General features: G+C 54.6%; 1 protein-coding gene across 1 annotated transcript in view; it reads left to right on the forward strand.

Moving 5' to 3' along the window:
* Window positions 1-18,556, forward strand: part of ncor2 (nuclear receptor corepressor 2) — a 36,011-nt gene extending 17,455 nt beyond the window's left edge. Inside the window, 31 exon segments of the mRNA XM_062454071.1 lie at window positions 20-65; window positions 68-136; window positions 139-235; window positions 237-271; window positions 1,022-1,069; window positions 1,470-1,640; window positions 2,002-2,082; window positions 2,085-2,118; window positions 2,237-2,342; window positions 2,772-2,901; window positions 3,054-3,136; window positions 5,195-5,345; window positions 5,434-5,583; window positions 5,773-5,859; window positions 5,967-6,214; window positions 6,472-6,820; window positions 6,984-7,202; window positions 7,304-7,555; window positions 7,714-7,863; window positions 7,979-8,221; window positions 8,396-8,645; window positions 9,219-9,610; window positions 12,788-12,927; window positions 13,075-13,265; window positions 13,352-13,483; window positions 13,754-13,887; window positions 14,182-14,235; window positions 14,643-14,846; window positions 14,955-15,131; window positions 15,263-16,063; window positions 16,141-18,556. Of these exon segments, the coding sequence (XP_062310055.1) occupies window positions 20-65; window positions 68-136; window positions 139-235; window positions 237-271; window positions 1,022-1,069; window positions 1,470-1,640; window positions 2,002-2,082; window positions 2,085-2,118; window positions 2,237-2,342; window positions 2,772-2,901; window positions 3,054-3,136; window positions 5,195-5,345; window positions 5,434-5,583; window positions 5,773-5,859; window positions 5,967-6,214; window positions 6,472-6,820; window positions 6,984-7,202; window positions 7,304-7,555; window positions 7,714-7,863; window positions 7,979-8,221; window positions 8,396-8,645; window positions 9,219-9,610; window positions 12,788-12,927; window positions 13,075-13,265; window positions 13,352-13,483; window positions 13,754-13,887; window positions 14,182-14,235; window positions 14,643-14,846; window positions 14,955-15,131; window positions 15,263-15,447 (4,608 nt within the window). The 3' untranslated portion in view covers window positions 15,448-16,063; window positions 16,141-18,556.
* Window positions 18,557-21,414: the final 2,858 nt, after the last annotated feature.

A 21,414-nucleotide genomic window follows, 5' to 3' on the forward strand; every position in this document is an offset into this window, starting at 1 on the left:
TGTGTGTGTGTGTGTGCAGATGCCTGACATGTCGGGGCAGGGCGCCCCGCGGGGCGTGGGAGGGAAGCCATGCTGCCCCCCCACGCCCTGGCCCTCTACCAGCACCAGATCACCATGGCCCACGGGGAGTCGTCCAGAGCAAGGAGCAGCACGCGGGCCAGCCCGTCAAGCAGCAGCAGCAGCAGCCCTACCCAGCGCAGGGGGACCGAGAGACGCACCACGGGGCAGCCCCGCGTCCGCCCACGCAGCCCCTCCACCAGCGACAAGGACGGTGAGGACACGGTCCCCTGTCTCTCTCTCTGTCTCTCTCTGTCTCTCTCTATGTCTCTCTCTGTCTCTCTCTATGTCTCTCTCTCTCCCTCTCTTTCTGTCTCTCTCTATGTCTCTCTCTCTCTCCTTACCCCTCTTCCTACCCTCCTCTCATACCACCCCCCCCCCCCCCCCCACCACACTCACCCTAGCCCCCCCCACCTCCCACGTTAACTGTTCTCCTTCACACAGTCCCTGGTGTATGTACTGATCAGTGTGACAGGGCTCCCACTGTAGCCTGCTGTGTCATTGGGTTAGCACCCCCCGGATCCAGAGATAAAGACTGCATGAACGCACTGCTCTCTGATCTGGGCGCTGGACGCCCGCTGGCGTGATCTGCATGTTGGGTTCAGCCCCGGACACGTCCCAGCCGCGGTGCTGTTTCCTCCAGTCCAGCGACCGGGCGCCTCCATGATAAACACCCTACTGTTCACTGTGGGCTGGGGAGAGTTAATTGGGTGAAGGGTTTGGACATGGGCACTTTTCGCATCACGTGTATCCCGGCAATCACTAACCGGATAATCTGTTGTTGTTATTGACCCGGGCCAGAGGTGTATATATATAGCACAGTGGACCAGGATGTTGATGTGCTTGCGTGCGTGTGTTATTGAGTGAGAGCGTAGCAGTGTGTTGTTGCTAGGCGTGCGGGGGGCTGGGGGGGCTGTGTGTGTGTGTGGATGTGATCAGCTGCAGTGTGTCTGTGTCCCTGCAGAACTGGAGGGCAACGAGCGGTGGCTGCAGACCCTACTACACGGATTACGTAGGTTCACCCCCCCCCCCCCCTTACCCCCCCCCCCCCCTCCCCGCCAGCTCCACCCTCTTAATCATAACCCCCTCTCCTCCACACACCGGCTCAATTCACTTCCTCTGCAGACTGTGTGTGTCACACTAAACACCAGCAGTGGGTTTGTCAGTGTGTGTCACACTAAACACCAGTGAGGACTGGCTCTGGATGGCTGACTGCCAATGCTGCCTGGCTATGATCATGACGATGGTGATGAGGATGATGGTGGTGATGATGATGATGGTGGTGGTGATGATGAGGACGAGCTTACACTGGCCGCAAGCTGGCTGTCTGCTTCCACGGGTCTGGAGCTGCTGACTGTTGTGCCCTGGGCCCTGAGAGAGTGTGTGTGTGTGTGCGTGCTGTGTTGTTACAGACAAGTCCAGGGCCTTCTCTCCTCACGGGGATGCCAAGAAGCAGGCGCTGGGCCCGGAGGACCTGAGGGGCTCCCTGGGCCGGCCCGTCCTCTCTCCCTTCCCCATGTCGCCCCGGGACATCGCCAAGCTCAGCCACGAACAGCAGCAGCATCTGCTCCACTACAACTCCAGTAAGCACCTCTCTCTCTCTCTCTCTCTCTCTCTCTCTCTCTCTCTCTATGTCTCTCTCTATGTCTCTCTCGCTGTCTCTGTCTGTCTCTCTATCTCTCTTGCTCTCTGCCTTCACTCTCTCTCTCCCCTCTCTCTCTCTTCGCCCTCTCTTTCTCCTCTCACACTCGCTCTTCCCTCCCCTCACTCTCTCACTGATCACTCTTCAATTCCTCTATTCCCTGAGTTAGATATGATTATCACCTCCTCTCTCTCTCTGTCTCTCTCTCTCTCTCTCTCTCTCTCTCTCTCTCTCTCTCTCTCTCTCTCTCTCTCTCTCTCTCTCTCTCTCTCTCTCTCTCTCTCTCTCTCTCTCTCTCTCAGCCCTCCAGCAGGCAGGACACCCCGGCCTGCAGCAGGATGGAGCGCGGCTGGCAGCGGTGCGGCCCCTCCACATGCCAGAGCCTCCCCTCTCATCTCCTCCACCAAACCAGGGGCTCCATCACACAGGTGCTGCTCCTCCCGCCTCCTCCACGCCTCCTCCACGCCCCTAACACACACACACACACGACCAAACGAGCAGGATCGTTTCCCTGTCTCCGTGCTAACGCCGGATTTTGGTATCGCAGGGCACCCCAGTGCAGCTGCATAGCCCGGCGCATGGGATGGACCAGGGGAAGATGCCTCCCGCGCCAATGGGTTTGTCCTGGATGGATCAGAGGAAAGTGGGTGAGTCCAAGTGTCTGGAGTGGGTGAAGCACTCCCAGCCTTGGTTTGCTGGTGAGTTGCCCTCTTATAAACTCTACCTTCAATTCCAAGAGCCCTGGTGTCCCGGACACCAACGCTGACATGCTCTGTGTTTCTCTCTCTCTCTCCCTCTCTCTCCCTCTCTCTCTCTCCTCTCTCTCTCTCTCTCTTCTCTCTCTCTCTCTCCTCTCTCTCCCTCTCTCTCCCTCTCTCTCCTCTCTCTCTCTCTCCTCTCTCTCTCTCTCTCTCTCTCTCTCCCTCTCTCTCTCTCTCTCTCTCTCCTCTCTCTCTCTCCCTCCCTCTCTCTCTCTCTCTCCCTCTCTCTCCCTCCCTCTCCCTCTCTCTCCCTCTCACCCTCTCTCTCACCCTCTCTCTCTCCCTCTCTCCCTCTGTCCCCCGCGCCGCAGGTCCCTACCCCCGTGGTGAAGCAGGAGCAGCTGTCCCCGCGCTGCTCGTCCTCCCAGGCTGAGAACCTGTCCGCCCAGGGGGCCGCCCACGACGGAGCCGCAGGGCCGCGGTGGGTGACCGGCCCACAGGGCCTGGCTTTGTCTCCGCTCCCCTGACCCCTCCTCTACTCCTGCCCCCCACCCTCTCTGTTACTTGTCCTTTTATAAACAAGCCTCTGTGCCCTATTCTAAAGGCGCTGTGTGTGTGTGTGTGTGGTGTGCAGGGTCCATGCAGCTGTTCAGGAGGCAGCATCACTAAGGGCATCCCAGGGACCAGGATACACCAGGAGTCCCCCATCTCCTACCGTGGTGGCTCCATCACTCAGGTAAGACCAGCAGCAAGCCCTGTCCACGGTATCAAGCACACTGTGCTGTGGAACTAGCCTAGCCTAGCGTGGGCTGTAGACCTAGCCTAGCGTGGTCTGTAGACCTAGCGTGGGCTGTAGACCTAGCCTAGCATAGCGTGGGTTGTAGACCTACCCTAGCATAGCGTGGGCTGTAGACCTAGCCTAGCATAGCGTGGGCTGTAGACTTAGCCTAGCCTGGCTTAGCCTGGCTTAGCCTGGGCTGTAGACCTAGCCTGACCAAGGTTGTTGTCCTAGCATAGCCTAACTTGGGCTATTTGCCTGGGCTGTAGAACTAGCCTAGCCTGGAGTGTAGACCTAGCCTGATCTAGGTTGTTGTCCTAGTGTAGCCTAACCTCGGCTGTTTACCTGGGCTGTTGACCTAGTTAATGCTGAGTTGTTGACCTAGCCTAGCCTAGCGTGGGCTGTTGACCTGGCCTGGCTGACTCAGGGGCTGCGGCCCCGCTTCCAGAGCCTTGTGACTCTATCAGCTTCCACCTAAAAGTCTCACTGGGTCGTTGATTGTACATCTCGACTGAAACGGAGGGCAACAGGAACGTGTGGAAGCGTTCTTGCGCCAGGCAGGGGAGGGACAGGGAGGACTGTTCCTCCCCTGTTCCTCCTGCTCCTGCTCCTCCTGCTCCTGTTCCTCCCCTGTTCCTCTCTCTGTTTCTCCCTCTGTTTCTCCCTCTGTTTCTCCCTCTGTTTCTCCCTCTGTTTCTCCCTCTGTTTCTCCCCTCTGTTTCTCCCTCTGTTTCTCCCTCTGTTCCTCCCTCTGTTCCTCCCTCTGCTCCTCCCTCTGCTCCTCCCTCTGCTCCTCCCTCTGTTCCTCCTGCTCCTGTTCCTCCTGCTCCTGTTCCTCCTGCTCCTGTTCCTCTCTCTGTTCCTCCCTCTGTTTCTCCCTCTGCTCCTCCCTCTGTTCCTCCCTCTGTTCCTCCTCCTGCTCCTCTTCCTGCTGTGGGAGCTGGTGTGATATAACCACAGCTCTGAGTACTCCACGTCGCCCTGGCAACAGGTACACACCGTGCCATGTCCATTCTCTCCTTTATTTATCTGTTTACTCTCTGCACTGGCTAAGCCCCGTCACCGATACGTACGCCTTCTGTAATACCTCAGCCAACTGGCCTGGAAACTGGGAAGGTGGGCGGGGGGGGGGGGGGGAGGGGCTGTTATACGCCCAGATAGATAGCTGAGGGAAAAGTGAGAGAGGTCATATATAATCAGAGCTGGTGCCGAGGTCACATGGTTTGTTTGTCGAGCTGACTGCCGAGCGGATCGTATGCCGTGTGCGTCGGCGCGCGCGCTTGTGTGTACACACACACACACACATGTAGATAAGCCTGTGTTGCATCAGGTGCATGGGTCTCATCTCCTCCTGATGACGAGAGTAGATTTGGGAGATAAGAGGGCTTCCTCGGTCAGGGCCACCTGATCCCCCCATCCCCCTCCCTCCCTCCTCCTCACCCCACTGCACCCCTCCTCCTCAGGCCTGGCCCCTGACCTTCACCAGCCATCCCCCTATCTCTGCCGAGAGCTGTAATCAACACACAGGAAATGTGATCCAGGGCACCACATGTCTGTCACCCCCCTCCCCTCCCCCCCCCCCCTCCCCCTTCCATCTCACCAGACACCAAGGCCACAGGTCTGGGTTCTGATCTCTGTGAGCACACACACACACACACACACGCACACACTGCAGCCGCCCAGCGGGCTTACGTAAACACGGCTCTGGCAGGCAGCGCCGGCGGATGTGTGAGTCATGGCCTGCGTGAGCCAGGCATGGGACTCTGAGTCCTCCCTGTCACCTGCTGTTAGGAGCAAGAGGGGCTGGGGAATTGCTGTTTGAGAGACTTCCGCTTGTAGTGGAGTGTGTCATCAGGCCTGGTTGTTTGTGTGGGTGAAAGTAGCTGTGGGAGTTCACTTCTTCTGCAGCCGTTATCGTCGAGCTCTCACAGGTTTTAAGAGCGTCGCTGATCGAATCCTCCATCGAGCAAATGGGTCCTGCCCGGATGACTCAGCATCTCCCCTCCCGCTCCACAGGGCACCCCCGCAGACGTCCTGTACAAGGGCACCATCACGCGCCTCATCGCCGAGGACAGCCCCAGCCGCGCCGAGCGGGAGCGGGACGAGGCCATGTCCAAGGGACACGTGGTGTACGAGGGCCTCAGCGGGCACATCCTCACCTACGACCGTGAGTATCTGGGACCCGGACGCTCTCCTGCTAGTCCGGAGGTGCATCCAACCTCATCCTCCTCCCTTGTCTCGTATATCCTCCTCAGGCTCTGCCTCCCAGAACCCCAAGGACGAGGGCCGCGGCCCGGGGCAGCCGGGGGAGCTGGTTGGGCTGAAGCGGCCCTACGACGTCATGGAGGGGGGCATCTCCAGGGGCTTGCCCATGAGGGACTCCCTGTCTGCCGCCACCTGCGAGGGTGAGGAGAACACACACACCTCAGACCTCCACCTGGTGTTGCCCAGGAGAACCCACACACCTCAGACCTCCACCTGGTGTTGCCCAGGAGAACACACACACCTCAGACCTCCACAGGCTCCACCTGGTGTTGCGCTGGCTTATCTTGTCTCTTTTTGTCTCCCCCCCCCCCCCCCCCCTCCCATGCCAGGGCTGATAAGCAGAGCTATGCCCCACGAGAGAGACAGTCCACACCCCTTCAAGGACGCACACCACATCCGCGGGTCCATCTCCCAAGGTAGAGAAGCCCTCCATGCTCTGAGACAAGCTTCCAGGGTTCTGGAAGGTGAATGGACAAGAGACAGTACACCTGCTTATTCTGCTACCTGTCTCTCCCCCCTCCAGGTATACCTCGTCACCTGGACCCCCAGGACGGCTACCTCCGGAGGGAGCCCAAGCAGATGAAGAGGGAGCCGTCCCCCCCGCCCCGGCCGGGCTCCATGCAGGAGGCCATGAAGGGCCGGGACGCCATGGTGCCCACGGTGAAGGAGGGTGGGCGCTCCATCCACCTCATCCCCCGGGAGGAGCTCCGGCAGCTGGGCTCTGACGGCCTGATGATGGCCAAGCCTGGCAAAGAGGGCATCCTGACCCAGGTGAGCTGGCTCTCTCACTCTCCTCCACTTGTCTCAAGACAATCCATGATATTATGCTTAGTTACAGCAAGGCAGTATGGGTAATGTAGTTATTTTGGGGTGATTGTATGCCCTTCTCTCAGGGCATTCCCATGAAGCAGGAGGCAGTATGGGTAATGTAGTTATTTGGGGTGATTGTACACCCTTCTCTCAGGGCACTCGCAGGAGGCATTGTGGGTAATGTAGTTATTCAGGGTGGTTGTACGCCCTTCTCACAGGGCCCTCCCATGAAGCAGGAGGCGGTGGGTTCAGGGAAGCGCCACGACGTGCGCTCCATCATCGCCAGCTCCCCGCGCTCCTACCACGGCCCCCCCCCGCACCTGGACATGCGCCCCGAGCGGGGCCGCTACGACGAGGGCCCCAAGGGCCGCCCCAGCGCCGTGGTCAGCACGGCCAGCTCCATGGCCCGCTCCTCGCCCCTCACCATGGGGCCGGAGCAGGGGGGCAAGGCCCACCACAGCCCGGGGGGCTACGAGGATCACAAGGGCCCCCTCAGGGCCCCCTACCCGGGGCCCTCTCACCGAGGATCCCCCCTGTCCAGGGAGGGAGGCCAGCGCCAGCATGAGGGTAGGTCGTACCCCACACACACACACACACTCTGTCTCACACACACACTCTGACCCACACACACACTCTGACCCACACACGCTGCCCGACCTGTTACAGACAAACAAGGTTGTTGTGTTGAGGGATGAAACGCGCTCCGTAACTGAAGTCGTCTTCCCCCCAGGATCCAATAAGAACCAGCCTCAGGAGCGCAAGGCCACGCCCACGCCGCGAGAGATGAGCGCCACCAAGTCGCCCCTACCTTCAGTCGCCGAGCAACAGGCGTCGCTGGCGTCGTACGAGCGCCTGCTGCAGGGTCTGGGCGCTGCGGAGGTGTACCGCGGGCCCATCCCCTTGGCCTTCGACCCCTCCTCCCTGCCCCGTGGCATCCCCATCGACCCAGGTACCCCCGCCCCCCGCACCGTCACCCCCGGCAACCACACTCATCACAGGCCCAAAGGCGAGAGGATCAATTCTCACCCCCCTCTCTCCTCTCTCCTCCAGCTGCCTACTACCTGCCCCGTCACCTGACCCCCAACCCGGCCTACCCCCACCCCTACCCCTACCTGATCAGGGGCTTCCCCGACACGGCCGCCCTGGAGAACCGGCAGACGCTGCTCAACGATTACATCACCTCCCAGCAGATGCACCAGTGGCCGGCGGCGGCGGCCATGGCGGCCCAGCGCACCGACCTGCTGAGGGGCCTGTCCCCCCGAGACCAGCCCATGCCGCTGCAGTACTCTGCAGCCCCGCGCGGTGAGACACACTCTGGGGAAACGTGCTCGGCCTGAGCTGGGACACACACACCCACACACACACGCACACACACACACACACACACTTCCCTCTCCCCGACTTCCAGAGCACCAGTGAGATGTGTCGCCTTTACCCAACCTCTCCCTTCTCCTCCCCAGGGATCATCGATCTGTCTCAGGTGCACTTACCTGTCCTGGTCCCTCCCTCCGCAGGGGCCGCTGGCTCGACCATGGACCGCATCACCTACATCCCCGGGACCACCGGGGCTTTCCCCAGCAGGCCCTACACCACCTCCCCCATCTCCCCAGGTATGCCTCCCCTCCCCTCCCTCACCCCTGCTGGGGCTCCAAGCTGGCCTGTCTGGGTGCTGTGGTGGTGTGTGACTCATATCTGGGTGTATGTTTGTGTGTGTGTCCTGTGTAGTCGGGCCCTCGCACATGAGCAAAATGCAGGCCACGCCCTCTTCTGCTGAGCGGGAGAGGGAGAGAGACCGCGAGCGAGACCGCGACCGGGAGAGAGACCGGGACCGCGAGAGGGAGCGAGAGAGGGACCGGGAGAGAGACCGCGAGAGGGAGCGAGAGAGGGAGAGAGATCGGGACAGAGACAGGGACCGGGAGAAAGGCGGTTCCCACGGCAACGTGGAGCATGCCCCCATCTGGAGACCAGGTAAACAAAGTAACAACTACAGCAGCAACACACATTATCACACAGTTGATCGATTTTCGGCCATTTTATTTTAATCAATGTGATGCGTGTGGTTATGGTGCTGTGCGATCAGTCCGTGTCTGACCTGTGTGTGTGTGTGTGTGTGTGTGTGTGTGTGTGTGTTTCCCTCCCCAGGTACAGAGCACAGCTCCGGGGGCAGCAGCAGTGCACGCCCCCCTTCTCACCCCTACGGCCACCAGCACTCCCCCGCCTCGCCTCGCACCCAGGACAGCATCCAGCAGAGCAGTGCACGCCCCCCTTCCCACCCCTACGGCCACCAGCACTCCCCCGCCTCGCCTCGCACCCAGGACAGCATCCAGCAGAGGCCCAGCGTGCTGCACACTGGGGGCAAGAGTCTGCCTGTCAGCGAGCACTCTGTGCTACGGTGAGCCCTGTTCCACCCTCTGGTACCACCCTCTCTCTCTGTCTCTCTCTCGGCCTCTCTCTGTCTGTCTCTCTCTGTTTCTCTCTCTGTTTCTCTCTCTGTCTCTCTCTGTTTCTCTCTCTGTCTCTCTCTCTCTCTTTGTCTCTCTGTTTCTCTCTCTGTCTCTCTCTGTCTCTCTCTCGGCCTCTCTGTCTGTCTCTCTCTCTGTCTCTCTCTGTTTCTCTCTCTGTCTCTCTGTCTGTCTCTCTCTCTGTCTCTCTCTGTTTCTCTCTCTGTCTCTCTCTCTTTGTCTCTCTCTCTCTGTGTCTCTCTGTCTCTCTCTCTCTGTGTCTCTCTCTCTCTCTGTCTCTCTTTCTCTGTCTCTCTCTTTCTCTGTCTCTCTCTGACTCTCTCTGACTCTCTCTGTCTCTCTCTCTCTCTCTCTCTCTCTCTCTCTCTCTCTCTCTCTCTCTCTCTCTCTCTCTCTCTCTCTCTCTCTCTCTGGAGAACAGAAACATCACAGCGCTGTCTTTTAATAACACCTATTCAATCGCATCGTTGACTGTTGGCCTTGTGGTTCTCCCCCTCGTCCAGGTCCATGCCTCCTGGCGCAAACCGCTACCCAGGCTACAGCCACCTCCAGAGGACCGGGGTGCCCGAGGGCTACCCCTCCGGCCTGGATCCCAGCGGGGCCAAGGACCTGGGGCGTGACGGGGGCAAGAGCAGGGGGGGCCTCCCCAAGCACGCCCAGGACCCGCACGGAATGTCCTCCAGCAAGGCCGAGTCCAAGCTGTCCAGCCCTGGAGGGATGTACCCGGGGCCCTACTCCCAGGCCCCGGCCGCCTCTCACCTCTCAGGCCGGCCCCCACACCTGCTGGCCCCCCAGTCGGATAACCCTCCTGGCCGGGGAGACAGTGGCACACCTAGTAGGGAAAAGACTCAAAACAAAGCGATGTCCATTCAGGAACAAGAGCTCCGAGCACTCGGTAAGACCACCATGACCGCGGCCAACTTCATAAACGCGATTATCATGCGTCAAATTTCTTGTGAAACGGGGATGCCAGAGAAGGGCCCGCAGGGGGCCGTCAGCGCCAGTGATGGTAAGACGCTCTGGATCCCAGGGTCTCCTCACCACCCCGACCCTCCCTCCTCCCTCTGTCTGTGGCCTATTGCACGCTGTGGTGGTTGGCATTATCAAATCAATCCGATTCATTTACATTTTTATATTTTTTTCTCTCAGCGCTTTTTTAATTTTTAAATTTAATTTTCTGCATTTTTTTCGGGTTTTCAAAGACCAATATAAATTCTTCTTAAATTTGTTTCTTTCAAATTTGAACACTACCTAAGGGTATCTCTGGACAACCAGCCTCTTAATCTGTAACTGGTCTTCTAGAAACAGAAAGGTTAAAGGCAGTTGAAGCTATGTACATAGATACTGCAGTAAACCAGGTGACACACATTTCCGCCTTTTTTGAAAACCCCGACTAGCCGCACAGCTGAGCAGGAGGGGCGTGTAGGTTTGACATCACTGCTGCTTATTTTCATTTCCTTTTCGTGAAGGATGAGACTGACTTTACCATGTGGCACCCTTCCCCCCCTCACACACTCACCTGATGGTAGCACCTGGACTTCATACTGAACACTGGGATTTTGAGCCGTAAATTACAATTTAGCCTCAAACGTGTGTTAGTCAGCTAATCAGAAAATATACATCGAAACATGGAGATAAATATCTCATAAAAAATCACGTCAAAGTGGACAGAGCTTTACAAGCCAGGTAGCTAAAGATACTATGACTAAGAAGACTTCTTATTAGTTAGTCATTTACTTTCTAAATGAAACCAAAGAAGGCTACACCTTGAACCCTAAAGCCAGCCAATCAGGATGCAGGATCAGGATCAATCCTTTAGCCCCACCAATCAGGATGCAGGATCAGGACCAATCCTTTAGCCCCACCAACCACCTCTCAGCCTCCCCAGGGCCTCAGACAGCGTGGGTGATCCACAGGAGGGGGACGGGGGTTGGGGGGGCAGGGGACGGGGGGCAGGGCCGGTGACAATCCAGGGGGAGGGGCGTGCTGCAGCTTCTGGGCCGCAAATTTCTGCATGTCGTTATTACGCCTCACTGTCATTTATGCTGCTTCTTCCTGCGCCAAAAACACTCAACGCACCCCTACTCTCTCTCTCTCTCTCTCTGTCCCCTCTCTCTCTCTCTCTGTCCCCTCTCTCTGTCTCTCTCTCTCAACAAACCTTCTAAGAATATTTTCCACCATGAGGAATGTGATCCATGTTTTCCTGTGTTCAGCTTATGAAGCAGCGTTGCCACATCAGTCCTCGCGATGTGACTGGAGCAAAAGCCCAAATGCCTCTCGCATTCTCAACTCTCCAAAAGATTTGTTTTGAAAAGCAAAACCATCCTTTTCACCTGAATGACCACGCGTGAGGCTAACCCTCGGCAAACAAACGCAAAGCTCTCAAATCTGTATCTTGGAAGGGAGCGGGGACCAGAGTGTAGTCAGGAGGAGCGCTGACAGGCCGGGCTAGCAGGGAAACAAACACTGCCCCCTAGAGGAGACTCTTCTGCCCACCTTAAGAGTGTGACTGAGAAGTGAGTGCACACACGCACGTACACACGGGAATAGCTTCAGAAGGTTTCCTGAAATGACCCCTAAAGCCCCAAGAGAGAGAGCACTACCAGGACACCATGTCCCCAGAGAGAGAGCACTACCAGGACACCATGTCCCCAGAGAGAGAGCACTACCAGGACACCATGTCCCCAGAGAGAGAGCACTACCAGGACACCATGTCCCCAGAGAGAGAGCACTACCAGGACACCATGTCCCCAGAGAGAGAGCACTACCAGGACACCATGTCCCCAGAGAGAGAGCACTACCAGGACACCATGTCCCCAGAGAGAGAGCACTACCAGGACACCATGTCCCCAGAGAGAGAGCACTACCAGGACACCATGTCCCCAGAGAGAGAGCACTACCAGGACACCATGTCCCCAGAGAGAGAGCACTACCAGGACACCATGTCCCCAGAGAGAGAGCACTACCAGGACACCATGTCCCCAGAGAGAGAGCACTACCAGGACACCATGTCCCCAGAGAGAGAGCACTACCAGGACACCATGTCCCCAGAGAGAGAGCACTACCAGGACACCATGTCCCCAGAGAGAGAGCACTACCAGGACACCATGTCCCCAGAGAGAGAGCACTACCAGGACACCATGTCCCCAGAGAGAGAGCACTACCAGGACACCATGTCCCCAGAGAGAGAGCACTACCAGGACACCATGTCCCCAGAGAGAGAGCACTACCAGGACACCATGTCCCCAGAGAGAGAGCACTACCAGGACACCATGTCCCCAGAGAGAGAGCACTACCAGGACACCATGTCCCCAGAGAGAGAGCACTACCAGGACACCATGTCCCCAGAGAGAGAGCACTACCAGGACACCATGTCCCCAGAGAGAGAGCACTACCAGGACACCATGTCCCCAGAGAGAGAGCACTACCAGGACACCATGTCCCCTGGTCGCAGTCTGACTCAGTCCATTCTAAGAGCCCTGCCTCCGTGTTCACGTTTTTTTCTAAGCATCCTGAACACTATTAACAGCTTTTAAACCCTCGATGCTGTCAGAGTGATTCAGCAGACAGCACTGTGTCTCAAGCAACAGTGCATGCCGACTTAGATTAAGCATCTGTCAATACACGGCGTGTCGTTTCACAACAAACACTGGCGTTTGTTGTGAAGGTTTCCGATCCAGTCTATCCCAGTCCTGGCCTTTAGGAAGAGAGCTTTCCGAAAGTCTTTGCGAATCTGAAGGGGCTTTTTTTTGTTCTCAGTCGCAGTGGAGAGCAGACTTGACAGTGCAGTGAACCTGCCTGTGATCTCTCAGGAGCCCCTGTGTGCTCACCTCATACTCAACAAGCCTCCATCTGCATCTTTACGTGACCAACAGGAAGTGCTTGAATGGTTGTTGTGTCACTCTTGACTGCGTCCCCGTCGACTTAATGCAGCTTTTCTTTTCTGTCCTGTCCCCCTGTCCGGATGCTGCTCTCAATATCCATGTGTGTCTGTGTCTGTCTGTGTGTGTGTGTGTGTGTGTGTGTGTGTGTGTGTGTGTGTCTGTGTGTGTGTCCGGATGTCTCCTCCCAGCTCAACAGAAGATGGTGCCCATGGAGCATGCTCTGTACCGCCCCCCCTCTGAGGAGAGACTGTCCCCGGGCCAGCAGCAGCCCCAGTCCCCCTGTGTCAAAGGCAGCCAGAGGGTGGTCACCCTGGCCCAGCACATCAGCGTGAGTCCCACACACACACACACACACACACACACACACACACACACACAGTCATCACTGACAGCACAGCATGCAGTTCAACCCAGCCAGCCCAGCTTGTATCGACTGAAAGGAAGCTGAATGTCTGTGCTGCTGCGTGGCTCACAGGAGGTGATCACCAAGGACTACAGACAGAACCTGCAGCAGCAGGCTCCCATGCAGCAGGCCTACCACAGCTCCCCAGTCCTGGACCTGACCCGGCCCCCCAGCGCCCCCCAGCCCCCGTCCTCCTCCAAGGAGCCCGGCCAGGGGCCCCGCTACCCCCCGGACGGCGGCGGAGGCGAGCGAGCCAGGGACAGGTAGGAGCGTTGGTGGGGAGGGGGGGGGGGGTAGTGCTCGGGAGTGGGACCGCAGCGCCTGACGCGGGGTGTGTTTGTGTCCCCAGGTCCCCCACCCAGCCCAAGATGTCCCCCGTCGGCATGTCGGCTGACGGCATCGAGCCTGTGTCCCCTGCCGGAGCCATGTCTGAGCCAGAGACACAGGGGTCCTCCTACCCCGCTGAGCAGGGGGAGCAGGGGTGAGCACCGCCCCCCACACAGCCCCCACACAGCCCCCACACAGCCCCCACACAGCCCCCCACACAGCCCCCACACAGCCCCCACACAGCCCCCACACAGCCCCCCACACAGTCCCCACACAGCCCCCACACAGCCCCACTGGAGAGCACAGCACTAAGAGAGGGCGTTAACATCTTGGAAGTTGATTCTCGTGTTCTCTGTCTCGATGATGGTGATGTCACCCTCTCTCCTCTCTAACCCATCTTGTTCGTCCCTCTCTCTCTCTGCAGCATGGGCTCTCGCTCGCCCCCCAACACCTCCCAGCCCCCGGCCTTCTTCAGCAAGCTCACGGAGAGCACCTCGGCCATCGTCAAGTCCAAGAAGCAGGAGATGATCAAGAAGATAGGAGGAGACAGCGACTTCAGTAAGTCTGACCTCAGCAGCAGACAGCACACCTCTCTCTCTCTATCTCTCTCTCCCTCTATCTCTCTCTCTGTCTCTCTATCTCTCTCTCTCTCCATCTGTCCTTCTCTATCTCTTTCTCTCTCTCACTCCCTCTCTCTCTATCTCTCTCTCTCTCTCACTAGCTCTCTCTCTCTCTCCCTCTGTCTCTCTCTCTCCCTCTGTCTCTCTGTCTCTCTCTCTCATCTATAAAACATATCTTGGGTCATTTACGCAGAGAGAGCTCGTGTGAGGCAATCCCTTTTCTCGCTTTCAGACGCCGGCCAGCCAGGAACAGAGATCTTCAACATGCCTGCCTCCACCACTGCAGGTACGCAGTCTCCCTCTCTGCTTCTTTCTCCTCCCTCCTGGCTGTTCTCCAGAGACTCCTAACCTACATCATGTCCACTTACTTGATAGACTGAAGCCTGCGTCGGCACTAAATCAACCAGTGAGTCTTGTGCTGACTCTCTCTCTCTCTCTCTCTCTCTGCTGTCCTGCTCTCTCCTGTCTTATCTCCTCCACTCCCTCCCTTTCTCTCCCCTTTGATCTCTGTCATCCTCCCTCCTCCTTCCCCCCTCCCCTTCTCCTCCCTCCCCTCTCTATCTGTCATCTCCTCTCTCTTTTCCTGTCCTCTCTCTCCCCCCCCTCCCTCCCTCCCTCCACCCCTCCCTCCCTCCCTTCCTCCACCCCTCCCTCCCCCCCCTCCCTCCCTCCCTCCACCCCTCCCTCCCCCAGGACCAGTGAGTATCCGCAGCCACCCTCCCCCCGAGGCGTCCAGTAACACCATCGGCCTGGAGGCCATCATCAGGAAGGCCCTGATGGGCAACTACGACGAGCAGGCCGAGGAGCGTCCCGCCCCCAACGCCACGCCGGCCGGCGCGGCCGCCCCCATGCCCGCCGCAGACGGACGCCCCCCCGACGATGCGTATCCTCAACCAGGTGGGACAAGTAGTTCCTTCTTGACGTAGTGTGTCTGTGATGAGAATCGGCGTTTGCCGGTGTTTTGTTGTTGGCGAGAGGGTACTGTAACTGTGTGTGTGTGGGCAGGTGGGGGGAAGTCCAAGGGCAGCGGGCGCTCTAACGGGCGGAAGGCCAAGTCCCCCGGCCCCGGCCTGTCCGGGGGGGAGAGACCCTCCTCCGTGTCCTCTGTCCACTCTGAGGGGGACTGCAACCGCCGCACGCCCCTCACCAACCGCGTGTGGGAGGACCGGCCCTCATCCACCGGTACCTAACACACACACACTCTTACTCTCTCACACACACACACACACACTCTTACTCATTCTCACACACACACACACACACACTATTATTTGAAAGTGTGACTCATGACTCTGTTGCTGTGTGTCCTCCAGGCTCCACCCCGTTCCCCTGCAACCCCCTGACCATGCGCTTCCCTGGGGGCATGGTGTCCGCCTCCTCCCCCTCCTCCGGCCAGATGGGGGCCCAGGGGGCGGGGCCGGGGCAGGGCCGCACCTGGGAGGAGGAGCCTAAGCCCCTGCTGTGCTCTCAGTACGAGACCCTGTCTGACAGCGAGTGAGAGAGACGGAACAGCAGCCCCGCCAGCCAACAGCCTCCACGCTGCTACACACACACACACACACACACACGCACACACACACACGCACACACACGTACATACTTGCACACGTCATTCCTCTCGCCGGTTCTACCTTCATCATGCATGGTGTGTGACAAGATCTCTGCCCCACCCCCCCGCCCTCTTTCCCTCCACACATCTGCACACCTGAGGATCCAAGTACTGAGGTGCTGAAACACTGCTGCTCAGTGTGTGTGAGAGAGAGAGAGAGAGAGAGAGAGAGAGAGAGAGAGAGAGAGAGAGAGAGAGAGAGAGAGAGAGAGAGAGAGGGAGAGAGGGAGAGAGGGGGAGAGTGTGCGTGTGTGTATGCACTCACTCACTCCAGGACTACTCTAAAGGACAAATCACTTTTAGTTTTTTTCTTCTCCTTCCTGTTTGCTGGCCTTATTAACACGGACCCATCACCCCCACACACTTCTAGCTCTAGTTTCTTCCGCGGTTCGTGGAAGGGGCTCGGTACGGCCCCGCTGTGCGGCGATGCTGAAGGACTGGGTGTTACAGGGGCCCCATGGGGCCCCCTGGGGCCCCCAGGGCTGAGTCTGCATGCTGGGAGGAGGTGCGGCGATGCTGAAGGACTGGGTGTTACAGAGGCCCCCTGGGGGCCCCTGGGCTGAGTCTGCATGCTGGGAGGAGGCTCTCCTCCCCAGGCCTGGCCCCCTCTGCTGTATGGGACGGCCCCCCGGGGCCTCTACCACTACGAGCCATCAGGCGATGAACAGGAGGACACTTTGTTTTCTCGTTGTTGTTTTGGTCTCTTTCTCCCTCCCCTCCCCACCCCCTCTTCTTTAAATCAAGTCAGTCCAGTCCTGTGTTTGAAAGTGAAAAGAGACCTTTAGTACTTTTTGATGGTGAACTTTTTAGATGCTGTCAGCTGTCGTCTCTTATCTGCAATGATCTATCTGGGGGGGTGGGGGGGTGGGGCGGGGCGGAGGGGTACGTAAGGGGGAGGGGTCATATCATTGGTTTACAGGGTAAACATGCTGTCCATCGTTGATGTCATCATACATGAGAAATGTTATTGGAGGACAGTTTGAAGGCGCACGGTCTCTGGGCATCCGCGAGACACCCGAGATTGGTCGGATGAGATGTCACTCGAGACTAGCGACTCTCTCACTGTTTTTATATTAACCATGTCTACGTGTTTGTTGAGACTGTTTTTTTGGATGTTAAGCACTTAGTTGTCAATCTGTTCACAATGGCATTTTAAAGAATCTGTGTTTGGAGCAGATCGTAACGGACTCTAGGAGAAGGAGGGTCCGACTGTGGAGGAGGGGCCTCTTTGGAACACCCTAGTCGTTGAGTTTAGGTCTTAGGTCTCACCACCCTCATCCTCCATCGCTCCCACACTCGAGCCACAATCACAGCAGTAGCTAAAGGCGAGCTGGCCGCTCGGAGCCGGGTGGAGACCCAACCTTCTAGCTGCTCCGGGGGCCAGCCTCCGAGGCCAGCCTCCCAACATCCCCCGTCGGATTGAGAGTTCTAAGAGGCGACAAATAAAAAAAGCCATCTCTCTGTGAGCCTCGGCCCGTGGCCGCAAGAAGCCCGTCTGACAGCCTGACCTGGGATCTCTCTGCAGGAGGGGAGGGTCCGGGCCTCTCACCTGGCCTGGCTCCTTCCCAAACCCACACCCTATTTTGTACAGTTATGAGATATTTCTAGTGTTAAGTGCCATTTATTTTACATATACAGTACTGAAGTTACCAAGTGACGCACAAATGTTTTTTTTTCTCGTTTTTTTCTGCTTTTTCTAATACATTTTTGTTTTTCATGCCAGGGTTTATACGTGTCCATGCAGGGAAGTTTTGAAACCAATAGCAAATGAAACGTCCTTCTTTTGATTTCTACAATTTAAGCACTTCCTGTTTGTCTTTTGTTTTTTTCTTCCTTTTTTTTCCACGGTTCATGTTTCCAATCTGTCACAGCCTTAGCCCTTTACTCTTTCACCTACTCCAGTTCCAAACTTGATTCAACACATTGGCAATATTTTTCAAGATATCTGCTTGTTGCAGGTTGTATCTGCTTTGTGTAATCCACAAATACTACTACTTTTGGTTGTGGTTTTCTGTAGTACTGTGTTCTCCACTAGTCTGAGCAGAGTCACAATAATGACAGGGTACAGTACGCCGCCTTCCATGTGCTTCTGAGAGGGGAGAACAGGTCACATCTACTTATTCAGATGACGTCGTGGTTGAAACTTGTTTGAAAGGCCGTCTCTGTGGTTCATATGCAGTGCGTCCGGTCAGCAGGTTCCTGTCTGATGGTGCCGGAGGTGGACACTGCAGTGGACAGTCCTGTGTGCTGGCTGGGGACCCTGGAGACTTGTTAGTAATGAGCAGGTGTCATGGTTATCGGGCTGGATCCTCGCTCGCTTCCTCTCTCGCCCTCGCGCCTCTCCCTCCTCTCTCCTTCCCTCCCTCCCTCCTCTCTCCAACCTGCTTCCCTCTCCTCCCCTTCTCATCACTCCCTTCCTCCTCTTACAAACTGAATCTACGTCGTTTTTCAAAAACAGTGAAGTGACGGCGAGACTGAAACCACATCCAGATGTTTCACCTTGTCACACAGCAGAGAGCGACACGGGAGTGGTTTTTAAAAGTGTACTGAACTGCGTTTTAATCCTAACATGCTGTTTTGTGTTTTCACATTGCTCATTGATTTCAACCCCCCGTGTTCCTCTCCTAGCTCGTCGTTCGAGTTTCATTTGTAATTGAAAACAAAACGGACTCATGGCTGATAGGTTTCCTGAGTTCTCCATGTGTGGGCGGTGGGATGTCATAGACAGTACATTGTTTAACCATATTGTGCATAATGATTTTTTTCTTTTCTTTTTTATTATAACCCACTGTATAATAGCAAGGATTGTATATAGAACTCAAGAGATGTAAATATTTATGTGGCTTGCTTCAAGGTTGGTATTTACAGAAAAACTATTCACACTGTTAAAATTCTACATGCCCACCAGCAAGCTTTGTGGATAGCAGTGTAAAAACGAAAAACACAACAAAAAAACACTGCCTTAATGTTTAAATAAAAAGCTTATTGCCATTGACAATGCTGTCTGTGTTGTTAATATAAGGAATAGCTACACCTTAAAAGTGAAAATGGATGAAGTGAACAATGAAATGGAAGACGGGATAAGAAAACATGGCAATGACTGCTGGTGTCCACAGGGGGGCGCTAGATTCCAGTTCTTGTATTAAACAACAATCGTTCAGGAAAGAAACAACATCTACCACTAACAGAGTTTGTGGAAACACGTGCTCAAAACTAACTGCTTGTTTTAGATATGTAAGTGCTTTCCCAAATGATTGAGCCTGTAGATAATTTAATATAGAGCTATATTTGTAATATATCGTTTTCTTAACATTTTGTGAACTATGACCTAGACAGCCACAAGGCCTGTACAACAACACAAGCCTGGTTAAGTCTCAGCCGCAGCGGAGACTGAACCAGGCGAATCTTATTTTGCTACTTGCACAACTAGCACATAACTAGCTGCATAATCTGACACAAATACAGGGTGGTGTTATGGAAGGAAACATAGCTGGCTACATCCAGACGATGTTGCCCTGTTTGTTTTGTAGCCGTTTCTTAGACGTTTTTATTAGCTAGCTCTAGCTAGGCTAGCTTCCGGCTAGATTCCTAGGATTCGTGGATTGCTAGAACCGCAAAACTCATGTCATATTGCTAAAAGTACTAATCCCACAATGTACTAATTCCAGTAGTAGGCAGTCCTAAATTCTAGTTAAATTCACGCCGGCATGGATCTACAGACTGCTCCCTCCAGGTAAGTATAAAGTGCACACTACTCTGCTATCCTAGTTCTCTGAAACTACCTGCCAGCTAGCTAAATACTTCGTCACCTTTGTTAATGTAACCCTTGTCTTTGCTTATAGTTCAGTCATTTTATGAAAAAAGGTAGGACAAATTGCAACAGAAGCAAACTCAACGGTGCATAATCTAATTATGTATGTGCTAATTTGCATAAATACCACAACAGATCTAAACGTTGGGTATAGCCAGGTGAAAATGTCTTGTTGACATACAACAGTAAAAGACTTAATGTTAAGGTCTGAATGGAACACATTTAGGCTACCCATGAGCATTAATGGGTAGGAAGAAGTACTTTAAACCAGCCTTTATTAATTATTATTGCAGAGATGGGGTTTGGGGCTGGGTCGTTTCACCAATAATAGTCGTACCAAAGCTCAACACACATCCAGATGTTCCCAATAAATTGTAGTTGATCACCAGGTATGTTTTATTAATGTAGGTTGAATAATCCATTTAGGAGAAACAAAAGGAAATCTTTCTGACCTGATTGACAGCTTAGTGACAGTTGAGTGGACCTTGAATGAATGACTGAATCACTGCCCCTTATGGTGAAATTTGTTTGCCTGTATAGTCTTTTACTGTAAGATGTCAACAAGATTCTACAAGACATGTTCATCTGGCTATATCCAATGTTTAGATATGTTGTGATATTTATGCAAATTAGTGCATACATTATTATGCACCGTTTGGCCATGTTAACAAACCATTTAAAAAAACTTGTAATACATGTTTTGTTTTCATGGTGATATCTAAAGGTTAAAAATGTTACCCTATTCACGTGAGAAAAAGAATGAATAGGCGTATGAATAGGCTATATTTGGGTATTTTTTGAAACTTTCCCCTAATGGGATTCTTTGGGGCTTTTTTTTCCTTAGGACATATTGAGGATACAAAATCAGTTGAGTTTGCTTCTGTTGCAATTTGTCCTAGGTTGACCCCCCATTTTGTCTTAAAATGACTGGACTATTAGCTGTATGGTGGTGGGACTGATAGATTAGAGGGGCATCAATATTTGGATGTTTGATATTAGTTAAAAATAATCTCGTATGCATGTGTTCCCCAGAGGATCTTCTGAAGGTGCTGGATCTTCAGATCACAGAGCCCGTGAAAGGCATAGGGAACTCTAAAGCTGACCAGGTCCTCAGGACAGGTGAGTGATATCACAATAGTGTAAATATCATATACATAAATCAGAATGAGCTTTATTCGCCATGTGAGTTATTAGTGCAATATTACAGGTAAATAGTGCAATTGACTGGTGATTTTGTTCAATGAATGTGCAATGAGGTGATAGATGGACTTAATAAATACATACATTCACTGTCTGTGTGGTCATTCAGTGAATAAGGTTTCCAGCTTTGTGTGGTAATGAGTTCTAAGACAAACATAGACACACTCAGTTGATCAGACTAATGTAGACAGAGAATAGGCCTACAGATGTCCCAGAGATGTGTGTGTTAGGTACAGGTAGGCATGGGCCGGTATCTGATTTTGACTGTATAATCTTGAGAAAAAATATCATGGTTTCACGGTATTGCGATTATTATTGTTGAACACGATTATTATTGTTGAACACAATAATAATAAATACATAATTATTGTTTTCACACAGACGGTGGAAGACTAACATGTTTAACTCTTAAAAAAAGTCCCTGTTGTTGGCTTCGTGGACTGGATAACCTCTTGGATTATTGTTGGGAACCACCGGGGGGGAGATTGCCCCCCCCCCTGCCTCGTGTAGCCGGGGCGGCTCCAGACAACCGTGGGTGACGATTCAACCCAACCGTGGGTGAGGATTCGAACCGGCGATGTGTGAACTCCGAGTACCCAGTGACTCTTTGATATTCACACCCTTTAACCGCCACACCACAGAAGCCCTTCGCAAAGAAGTAGTTTCTCCGGGCGTTCTTGACATACATTTGCCAGTCTGTTCTTTAAAATTTAGATTCAAACCATCAACCTCCTGTTTGTAAGGCTACATCCCTCACCTGTGAGTCATTGGGTAATTGGGTAATTGCCTCTGCGAATCTGTTTCTAGATTTTAAAAACTGACAGTTGCTGGGAATCAAACCTTCA

Source organism: Osmerus eperlanus, chromosome 28 (genome assembly GCF_963692335.1).
Source record: "Osmerus eperlanus chromosome 28, fOsmEpe2.1, whole genome shotgun sequence".
NCBI classification, from domain to species: Eukaryota; Metazoa; Chordata; class Actinopteri; order Osmeriformes; family Osmeridae; genus Osmerus; species Osmerus eperlanus.